Source organism: Chiloscyllium plagiosum, chromosome 25, assembly GCF_004010195.1.
Source record: "Chiloscyllium plagiosum isolate BGI_BamShark_2017 chromosome 25, ASM401019v2, whole genome shotgun sequence".
Taxonomy (NCBI): Eukaryota; Metazoa; Chordata; class Chondrichthyes; order Orectolobiformes; family Hemiscylliidae; genus Chiloscyllium; species Chiloscyllium plagiosum.
In genome coordinates, this window is record NC_057734.1 from 45,245,501 (window position 1) to 45,257,145 (window position 11,645).

The 11,645-nt window shown below is 42.8% G+C and overlaps 1 protein-coding gene across 1 annotated transcript; it reads right to left on the reverse strand.

Moving 5' to 3' along the window:
* Positions 1–766: 766 nt before the first annotated feature.
* LOC122562824 (immunoglobulin lambda-1 light chain-like) lies at positions 767–5,368 on the reverse strand. Its single transcript, XM_043716073.1, has 3 exons — positions 5,261–5,368; positions 4,767–5,114; positions 767–1,405 (listed from the first exon to the last, which is right to left on the reverse strand). The coding sequence occupies exons 1-3, from the start codon at positions 5,304–5,306 to the stop codon at positions 1,083–1,085; spliced, it is 717 nt and encodes a 238-aa protein (XP_043572008.1). The 5' UTR covers positions 5,307–5,368; the 3' UTR covers positions 767–1,082.
* Positions 5,369–11,645: the final 6,277 nt, after the last annotated feature.

An 11,645-nucleotide genomic window follows, 5' to 3' on the forward strand; every position in this document is an offset into this window, starting at 1 on the left:
TGAATCTCCCCACTGTAGTCGAGACAACTGTGTGTAGCTTACTGTTATCACAATGAGGGATTCCTGGATATAAAAATACATCTTGGTCCCAGCCCTCTGTCACCCGCCTGGTGAAAATAAGCCCCGGTTTAAGCCTCGGACCGTGAGCGGACTCTTGTCCTTCCCATTGACATATTCATCTACAACTATTTACACTGAAGATTATCCCAGTCCCTCTAAATGTTGGCACACTCAAAACAGCAATTCTTTTAGTTGCTCAATCTTGAAATTTGTCTCCGTTATTTATTTAATGGCTTGGATTTTTTTCTCTAGTCTGGTTTCACCTTCTTTGTCCAACTTGTGCGCACCTTCACTTTCGTTATGCTTTCTTGAATTAGTTACATTCAGAGCCGTTAAATCTGTTTATTCAAAGACTCATGCTTTGCTCCACCACTCTCTATGGCTTTCCTCTCTGTTTATCAATTGCTTGGCGTTCCTTTGTTGAATGCTAAAATCATCGGACGGATGTCTATGAGAGACATTAGACGTCTTTTTTATGTATGCATACATAGATTCACACACTCACAATCACCTTCGGTCTTACACACAAAATCCCTCTCTCTCTCTCTCTCTAGCACGCGCGAGCACACACACCATGCGGAACAGTATGTTTCTTCTGACCGTTGAGCACTTTGCACCATGTACTTTCGGGAGTCTTAAAGTGCTGAAATGAAAATAGATTTGACTCATTTTGACAGAAATGAAAGACGTTGAAATGAATGCTGCCTTTGACGTTCGATCGATTGTTTTATTGAACTGCTGTGTTGGAATAGATTCATAATTCTTCATTATTTAAGACACAATCACATTGTTCCTGTCTTTTATTCAGATGTATAGATGCAAGCTAATAATCATTGCCATTTCAGTTAACACGGCATGTTTGTAAAATCCAATTACTTTTACAGACGGACATTTTCAGTACGATGAGCGTTTTTAAAATAAAAATTAACCGGAATGCAAATAATTTCTACCGTATTGTTGCATGGGAGGTATGAACAGGAATAAACAAGCTTTCTCAATTGAGACAAGTGCAGTTTCCGAAATCACACACAGCTCGATCTCGAGATACTTGTCTGAAACGGAGTTGCTTGAGTCTCATGTTTAACCCCACAGGAGTAAAGATCGTGTGAGTTCCACTCCGAGGCTGATAGAGTCAGATAGCTGCTCACACTGAACGTGTTGTTCGTCTCCTGCTGGATCCGACTGGTCTCTACACCGTTCCCCTTGACACTGCCATCTACCGTCCACTCAATCTCCACAGCGCCCGGGTTAAAACCGCTCACCAAACACACCAGGGTCGCCGTGTTCTTTTCCATAATTTGAACCGATGAAGGCGGAAGGAGGGATACCGATGGTTTCCGCGGACCTGTTTAAAATAAATTGGGTTCATGTGAGTTCAGAAACGACGTTTTCTAAACAGTAGATTTCTTCCAAGATAATACAACTTAAATTATGTCAATCATGGAATATACTAAATAGTTCACGTAGTTTTGCCTGAATTTTAATGTACTATATAATGCTTGAAGGACTGAATATAAGACGTTTTGGTTTTGGTGTGACGAAATAAAATTTGGCATTCAATCTCGGGCTGGAGTGTTGCAATGGGTCTGACTAAATTTACAGAGACAGCCTCGCATGCTGTCTGACCTGCTGTGCTTTTCCAGCACCACACTCTCGACTCTAATCTCCAGCATCTGCAGTCCTCACTTTCGCCTTACAGAGAAAATATATCTATTCTATTTTATAACGGCATCCCTTGAAAAACAGAAGGAACACTTTAGCATACCTGCTGATGACACTGCTATTGAAATATCAAGCTTCTGCCAACTATTAGAAATAGTACTGATAGTATGAAAACATTAACATATATTAAAGTTGTTTTGATCTGCTAACGTGAAGAAATTGTAATCAGCTTTATTACAAGTGGTCCGATCAGCTATTGCAAATGCAAAGCAGTTGAGTAATAGTCAACTCTCATCTCTTCTTGATATTCAATGACATTTCTATCGCATTATACCTTCACTATCAATATTTGATGGTTACCATTGCCCAGAAACAGACCTATTCCAGCCATGTACTTAAAATGACTACAAGAAAAGGGCAGTGGCAGGAAACCTGCGATGAATAACGCACGTCCTGATTCCTCCAAGTCTGGTCGCCATTCAAATGCAGTTTCCACTGCACTCTCCAAGCTCGGCATCATCCCAGACAAAGCAATCTATTTGACTGGCGCCCCATCGACCAGATAAAACATGATACCATGTACAAGATGTACTGCCACAACTCATCAAGGCTCTGACAAATAGACGTTCCAAATCGAAATCTCTACTAACTGGAAGGATGTGGAAAGCAGATGCATGGGGATATCACCACCTGCAAGTTCTCCTACAAAACATACCCCATCCTGTGCTGGAAATACATCACCGTTAATTCACTATAACCGTTTTAAACTCTGGGTAAACCTTCCCATTTTACACCAGCTCTTCCACCCTCCCCCCACACCCCCCACCCCATCCCTCCATCGCGCACACATACTGTGAAAGAATGGGGTGCATAAGAAGTCATAACGTCAGCAGAAATACCAACAGAACAGTGTAAACAAACTGACCGCCCATTAGCAATTGTTTTACTTTGTCACCAAGCTCAAAATCTCACCAATGCACATTCATGCTGCTTGAATTGGAGATTTATATACCTGGATCTCCTTGAACAAGGATTACCTCGCAGAGATATTATGAAAAGTTAAGTCTATTATTTCAGTCAATTAAATGGGCGGCACGGTGGCACAGTGGTTAGCACTGCTGCCTCGCAGCGCCAGAGACCCGGGTTCAATTCCCGACTCAGGCGACTGACTGTGTGGAGTTTGCACGTTCTCCCCGTGTCTGCGTGGGTTTCCTCCGGGTACTCCGGTTTCCTCCCACAGTCCAAAGATGTGCAGGTTAGGTGAATTGGCAATACTAAATTGCCCGTAGTGTTAGGTAAGGGGTAAATGTAGGGGTATGGGTGGGTTTCGCTTCGGCGGGTCGGTGTGGACTTGTTGGGCCGAAGGGCCTGTTTCCACACTGTAATCTAATCTAAAATCTAAATATTCCCAATTCCACTAATGCGGTATAGATTTTGATTCGGATTCGGTTTTCTCTACTCAGTGACCTCGAAATCACAAGCACCTAAGATCAGACTCCAACAGGCGAAAGAACTGGAAATCTCGAGTGGAGTGCACTGGACTATCTGACAATAATCAGAGTGCAATAAAATGAGGTGACCGCACTCCTGACCTCATGCTCACAATATTCTGAGTTTAACAAGGCTGTGCACTGATTCAGGGTTTCACCAGATTTTGTTGATTACAATTAAGACCACTACATGCGCCGATTTTATTGCCATTTCGCATACGCTTCTTCAGAGAAGCATTCATGCTTATTTGTGGAATACAGCTTTCTGTTGGATGCGTGTTGATGCGCAACAACGTTTGAATTCACTCCCATTAGCATTCGGACAACTTTGTAGCTCAAAGCTGCTAAATTCAATGTAACTGTAATAGCAGCTAAGAGCACTAATAAAATCAAGAACGCAAAACAGTGAAGCCTAAAGGTACCAGTTCTGAACAACTGTCACTGGACATCTCTGCAGATGCTTCCAGATTTGTTGGTTTACTCCAGCAATTAGCCAATGCACAATAAACGAAGAGCTTCCCCGTTCCTTCAACTTCACTCTCTGCGCTCAGTCTCAATCAGCATTCGGACTGAACTTCCGTTGTAGCTCAATACTGCGAAATTCAATGCAACTGTAATCGCAGCTAAGAACGCTCAGGGAGCCGAGAACCAAAAAGACTGAAGGCTAAAGATACCAATTCTGAACAAGTGTCACTGGACATCTCCGAAGATGCTGCCAGATCTGCTGGTATTCTCCACCAATGTCAGTTTCTGTTTCAGATTTCTACTGTCCGCAGTTCTGTCTTTACTTAAGGCTCACGTTACCACCATTTTTGACTTTTCAATACCCTTCGTGTCCTGAAAAGGGGGTTTACGTGGGGTTACTTTTCTCGTATCGCTCATCTATTCAAGCACGTAGCGCTGGGCACCATCATTTTCACGTGAAAATCGCTACTATGTCTTTTTGATAAAAGAGACAAGAAAAAACATTACTGAGCTCGATCTCCTCACTGCCCATGGATCCACTCATTGTGTTCCCCGGCGACGATCGGCGACAGAAGTAAAGAGTCTGAAATATATAATTAAAATAACAAGGAACGTAGATTGTGGGCATCTACGGCCAAAATTAAAAGAAATTTCTGGAGAAACTCAGCAAGTCTGGCAGCATCTGTGGAGAGAAAGCAGAGTTTACTTCAAGTTCTGATGAAGAGTGACCGGACTCGAAACGTCAACTCTGCTTTCACTCCACAGACCTGCCAGACCTGCTGAATTTCTCGAGCAATTTCTATTTTTGTTGCTTGGACATCTCCCCGTCCTCTGGCACAGAGACTCTGGCGTCAGTTGTTATTGAGGCTGCGGTTAAGCAGCACAATCCTGGACTCACTCAGCAGAAAACCTTACAAACCTGCGAGACTGTTCTTAACCAGTTAACGGGGTAGCTCTAGATCATTTGGAATTAATTTATATTCTATTATGAACAGGATGTTACAATTGCTGCTAAATAAAATATATACCGTACTTTATTCTTCAACTTAATCAAATGTTGAATTCTATAGGAAAAGAGGTTTTACTCACTGCCTACGATCATCTTGGTGCCTGTGCCGAAGAAGTAAATGTTGCTGCTCCATAAGGCACAGTAATAGTCCCCGGTGTCTCCCGATTCAACGTTACTGATACTTAACGTTCCTGTGTTGCCGGAGACAGAGCCCGAAAACCGGTCTGGAACACCTGAGGCTCTGTTCGTGCTGCTGCCGGCCCAGTGATAAAGCAGACACCGAGGAGCATTTCCAGATTTCTGCTGATACCAATGAATGGCGGCGCTTCCTAAGGTGACACCTGACAAGGTGCAACTAATCTGGACGGTCCCTCCGGGGGAAGTGGATTTTGAAAGCGGTTGATTAACCGTAATCTCTGCGCTCGAAACTGGAGGGGGAAAAAACATCGAAATTCTTACTGCTGCATACTTTGATCAATTATTGAAACTGTTGAATATATACGCACTGGAAAAATCACCCCAAATAATCTTCACAAAATGGATTTCACAGTAATTCTAATATGAGAACACCCACCTGCAACGCAGAAAGAGAACACAACAACACGTGCCCAGTCAGACATGGTGAAAAGTTTAACGAGCTTGAGATGCACTGAGAGCTGTTTAAGCAGATGGATTCAGTACCTGAAAGGTTCACTCTTTTAATAAGACCTGACACCAAGAGGGTGTTGCCCTCTGCTGTTATGCAAATTAATAGTTTCATCTCAACCAATCAATCTCTGAAACCCAAGGACAATCTCAAAATCTCTTCAGTGGACAGCAAATACAAGGAAGGTTATGGAAAAGCGAGATGCGGATGCGGAAATTGCAAGAGTAAAAAGAAAATATCTGTCTATATCAGTGCATGAAATAGCGTGGAGCGAGAAACTGGATCCACATTTCATTTCGTGACCTTTCTATAGAAGCTCAACTTACCAAAAGCCTTACCACGCGCCCAGCGTGTGTTCTGTACATTCTATATTGCGAAATTGAATGTGAATACTTGGAACAAGCAACAACAAAAGATGTCACAAACAGATGTAACATTTCTAGTTCAGAGACTGCTTCAGTTCCAGAGAACGTGAAACGTTGCCTCTGTTTTTATTGCTGCCAGACCTGCTGTGGTTCTTCGGTACTGTCTGTTTGTTTATGATTTCCAGCATCCGCAGCATTTTGTGCTGAAGCTTGCATCCAGTCCTCCCAGTATTGGCTCCGACTCCATAAACGGGATAATTGGTCACTGGGATGGACAGCTATACTCAAGCATAGCATTTCCTGAACTGATATAGCCAGAATTTTCTGTTTATTCTCTGCATTTCAACATCCTCTGCATATTGATTTTGTAACACCTCCGTCTTCTAACACCTTCCTTGCAGTTACTGTTCGCTGAAGGAATTTTGAGATTGCATTTAGGTTTCACAGACTGAGTGGCTGAGTTGAAAACATCCATTAATTTTTATTTTAAATTATGGGCCAAAGTCAGGAATATGGGGCAGGCCCACAGATCAACGATATGTCATTAAATTTCGGAACAGGGTTGAAATGATGAATGATCTATTCCAGTTCCGAAGTTACACAGTTTCTCCATTGAACGGTCATGACACCAAGGAACGTTGTGAAAAGAAAACAGACAAATATGTCACAAATGGATTGAGGAACGGGCACGAACTTCCAATGGAAATGAAAAACCGAGATGCAAACATTTTGTGTAACTCACGCTATTTCCGCTGCAGTTTGAATGGTTAATGAAATCCCAATAATGTCTCACACACTCAGGACGTTAAGAACAAATCTTTGGATTTGTGACTTAATAGGCGATACGTCAGTAACGAAGCAGATGGTGGGTTCTTGCATACAAAATGATCCCGTGAATGAGTATGGAATTAAACTGTGAAAGTTTTCTTCAGTTTCTGATGAAAGACCACGACAACATAAGATTGCCTCTTTCTTTCCACCGGAATCTGCAATGCATGTTGAGTATTCCCAGAATTTTCCTGTTTTTATTCTGAAGGTTGAATTAATTAAACCTAAGATTCAAGTATTTTGCAATCTTATCTTTTTATGTTTGATTCAAGATATATTGTTGTAAATAGCTGTAGAAATGCGTAGAGTCGCCTTCTATTAAAATAAAATAATGTAAGTAAAACGTGCTTTTGCCAACAGTTTTGTAAAACTGAGTGAACTTTCAGTAAACAGCGTGTTTTGTTCGCATTTGTATTTATTGCAAGGATTTTCACTTGATACTATGACACAATTCCTTACATAAAACATTTTCTTAGATATCAAGTTGTGACTTACAAGGGCTGTCCATTGGCTAAACTACTACGTCAAAATCTGAGCTTTGATTTCTTTGCCTCCTGTAGTAGCGCCACTTAACTTTTGGCCCAGTGCACACAGCAGGACGATCTTATCCCTTTGTTGGTTCTTCCTTTATCATCAAGATCTGAGATTATAACTCAGGTAAAGCTGTTGCACCACATTACAACGATCTTAGCTCAGCGCTCAAGGGAGTGCTTGAGGATACTCTCAAAATTGACCAATCACATGAAGCGGTTTTTCAGTCCCCTACCGATCCTTGTAACATGGGCCTGAAGTCAAACTTTTCTGCTTCAAGTTATTGATTCAAACAAAATCCAGCTAGGCATAAACATTCTCGTGGCCCTCCCGAAATATGATGTGGGGGAGCCAGGTGTTGGCCTGTGGTGGACAAAGTTAAAAATCACACGACACCAAGTTATAGTCCAACAAGTCTCTTTGGAAGCGCTAGCTTTCGGAGCGCTGCTCGTTCATCAGGTAACAGAACTCTGAAAACTAGTGCTTTCAAATAGACCTTTTGGACTAGAACCTGGTGTTGTGTGAGTTTTAACTTTGTCTCCCTAAATACGCATAGATTGGAAATACGTTGTTTGGGCCTGAGTCAGCGCTGGGACCTCGGTGATTTATACAACACATGAATGGCATAATTCAAGTGAAAATAACAACGTATCCAAGTTGGCTGATAATGCAAAACCAAATGGGAATGCAGAGTGCAAGACGGCGGAGGACACAAACAGACTGAAAATTCATAAAGAGGGGTTGATTGAATCCTAAATATGCTCAACTTGGACAAATGTGAAGTATCCACTTGGCAGAACAAATAACAAAGCAGAATATTTATAACCTCTATGAAAAGTCGAAATACTAATGCCCATAACATTTTCAGTATATGAGTACAGAAACAAGTACAACAATTTGCAAAGGAAGGGTTGGGAGAGTAAGAATAAGTCAATCTCGCTCTATTTGCATAGGAGTAGTCTTTGGGTATGGAAGAAGGTTGTTGGGTGATACAGTGCTTAGTTTCGGTTGCATATTTAAAGGAGGATATCCTTGCATTGCAGTTGCTACAGGGAAGGGTCATGTGATAATTTCCTGGAGACACAGGGTTGTGAGGCTGAGTACATTGCGTCCGTATCTTTTGGTGGTTCTCTGGAATGAAAATCTATTTCATTGAAACTTAGTGCATTCTGAGGGGACTTGAGCTGCTAAACACTGAAAAGACGAAGTCCCGTAGCTTTCAATCCGAATCAGACATCATAGTCTCACTTTAAAACGAAATAAGTGACTTTATTTTGTCATCAAATTCTCCTTGAAAAACCATGAAAATTAAACCACTGCAAAGCATTTGCAAAGAAATTGTGCTGATTTAGAGTCATAGAGGCATCGAGATGTACAAGACGGAAACACACCCTTCGGATCAACTCAATCTAGTCTCATTTGCCAGCACTTGGCCCATATCCTCAAAACCCTTTCTATTCATATACACATCCAGATGTCTTTTAATTGCACCAGCTTCCACCACTTCCGCTGGCAGCTCATTCCATACACGCACCACTCTCTGCGTGAAAATGTTGCCCCTTCGGTCCTTTTCATATATTTCGCCTCTCACCCTAAAGCTTTGCCCTCCAGTTCTGGACGTTTACCACTTCACTGATTACTTGCATGTTACTATAGAATTGTGGGACAATTAACAATGACTGTAATTTATGGGGAAAGAACCAATAGGCATGATCTGACCTCTCAATAAACTGCAAATAAAGAAGGCAATGGGAAGGTGGAGGGGGAAATCTTGCTGCCAGTGCCTGGGCTTTTAAAACAATGAGGGCGGGGTGAGCGGATGTGAGGGATGTAAAGACCTGAAGTCTGTTTGCATCTTTCTCGCATCTATGACCTGCCCTCTCCAGCCCCACAGGTCATGCTCAGCAGCAGATAAATCTGCGCTGAGCTGCTGCAGGACTAAGTTGCAGCTGCTGTCAGTTCAGCGACTCTCTCATGAACGTATTCGAAACTGGCTGGCAGAGCGGACCCAGCCACTTGTGCCTGTCTAAGCTGAACGCAACGTTCTGATGGCTTGCACCACAGCAGTGTTGAAAAGACTTGCTATATCAGATCAAAACTTTTAACTCTTTCTGGAACAAATTAAGTTTTCACCAAAGCATCTGTTAGTTTCTGCAAGTGGGTCTCTATCACTGTCTCTTTCGTAAAATGTGTGCACCTGCCGCTCTAAATTCTTGACGTGTATCTGACGTGTCCTATGTGTTGGTGAATAACATGAAACGTGTACTTCCGAATTTGCAGGGGTATCACTGTCTGTTATGGGCAGCTGCGACGAACGAGTCATGGAGATGGAGAGGCAGGGTTTCCGTGATCACAGACTCTCCCTTCTTCAAAGTGCACGGGTTTGCGGTGAACGTCAGTGTTACCGCACCGCCAGCTCTGCCCACGCATGTAGAGTGCGCCCCCTGCTGCTCCGTTTCATGATGCCTTTCTTCCTCCTTCAAAACAGTTCTATATTACGTTTGTGGAAAACCCACGGTTCTGTTCCTGGAACAACATTCCATTGTAGACACTAAGCAGCTACCGCTGCTGAATTACTGCCGTCACCAGTTGACGTGCCCATTGACCCTGTGGATTGCTCAGAGGAAAGCATTTATAAGTATTAAATACAACTAATTATTTTGTTCATGATTTACTCTTTCAGCTCGTGATGTCCTCCTTGTACATAGAGTCACAGCGTCATACAGCACGGAAACAGATCCTTCGGCGCAAACAGTCCATACCGAATATAATCCCGAACAAAACTCGCCCTACCTGCCTACACTTGGCTCATATACCTCCGAACATTTCCTATTTGTTTACTTATGCAAATGTCTTTTATATGCTCTAACTGTATTAACATCCACCACATCCTCTGGAAGTTCATTCCACACATGAACCACACTGTGCAAAAAAGTTGTTCCTCAGTTCTTTTTAAAATCTTTCTCTGTTCATCTTCAAAATTTGCCCCAGTCTTGAAATTCGTCGCCCGACGAAAAAAGAAATCACATGCCATTCACCTTTGCTATATCCCTCGTGATTTCATAAGCCTCTATTAGGTCACCCCCTAACCTCCTACGCTCCAGTGAGAAAAGTCACAATCTCTCCAGCCTGGCAACATCCGGGTAAATCTCTTCTGAACCCTCTCCAGCTTAATGATATCATACGTATTACTGGGCGATCAGAACTGGACCCAATACTCCAGAAAAGGCCTCACCAACCTACTGTACATCTTCAACATGATGTCTGAACTCCTGTACTCAAAGCTCTGAACACTGAAGGCAAATGTCCTAAACGCGTTCTTAACCACCCCGTCTGCATGTGGCGCACACTTCAAACAATTATATGCCTGACTCCCTGGTCTCTCTGTTCTACAACAATTCCCACGGCTCTTTTTTTAATTGAATAAGTCCTGCCCTTGTTAATTTTATCAATTACCTCACATTTATCCAAAATAGAATATCCTCAGCCCATTAAACCAAGAGCTTTGACGAAGGGTCAGTTAGACTCGAAACGTCAGCTCTTTTCTCTCCTTACACATGCTGCCAGACCTGCTGAAATTTTTCCAACATTTTCTCTTTTGGTGGGCAGGTGAGACTAATTTACTGTGGGAACATGGTCAGCATAGAGTGGTTGGAACAAAGGGTCTGTGTCCTTGCTGTTGGACTGTAGCGATTTACGGCATGAGATTTGTTCGAGGTTTTGATTGAATCTTATCAGATCGAGTGGATCGGTTGGAGAGACAGATAGAAGCGATGAGGAATTTGCAACAGCAACAGTATGTGATTGATGGCAGTTATAGGAAAGGGGAATGTCTAAGATATAATCACATAGATGGGTTAACTCCAGGAAGGGTGAGATAGGTCGGTACCTAGGGCAGGAGTCATTTGTGGATATACCCATTTCAAACAGGACGCTGTTTTGGAAAATGGAGGGGGTGGTGGATTCTCAGGGGAATGTAGCACGAACAGCCAAGTTTCTGGTATTGAGACTGGCTCTAATGCAACGAGGGGTACATCGGCTTCCAACAGATCAATTGTGTTAGGGGATTCTGTAGTCAGAGGTAGAGACAGACATTTCTGTGGCCAGCAGAGAAAAAGCAGAATGGTGTGTTGTTTCCCTGGTGCCAGGATCAAGGATGTCTCAGAGGGGGTGCAGAATGTTCTCACGGGGGAGAAGGGCCAGCAGGAGGTCATTGCCCATGTTGGAACCAACGACATTGGAAGGGAAGTTTGAGATTCTGAAGGAAGATTACAGAGAGTTAGGCAGGAATTTAAAAAGGAGGTCCTCAAGGGTAGTAATATCTAGATAAGTCCCAGCGCTACGAGCTAGTGAGGGCAGGAATAGGAGGTTAGAGCAGATGAATGCATGGCTGAGGAGCTGGTGTATGGGAGAAGGATTCACATTTTTGGATCATTGAAAAGTCTTTTGGGATAGAAGTGACCTGTACAAGAAGAACGGATTCATCTAAATTGGAAGGGGACTAATTTACTGGCAGGGACATTTGCTAGAACTGCTTGGGAGGATTTAAACTAGTAAGGTGGAGGGTGGGTGGGGGGGGGGGGGGGTGG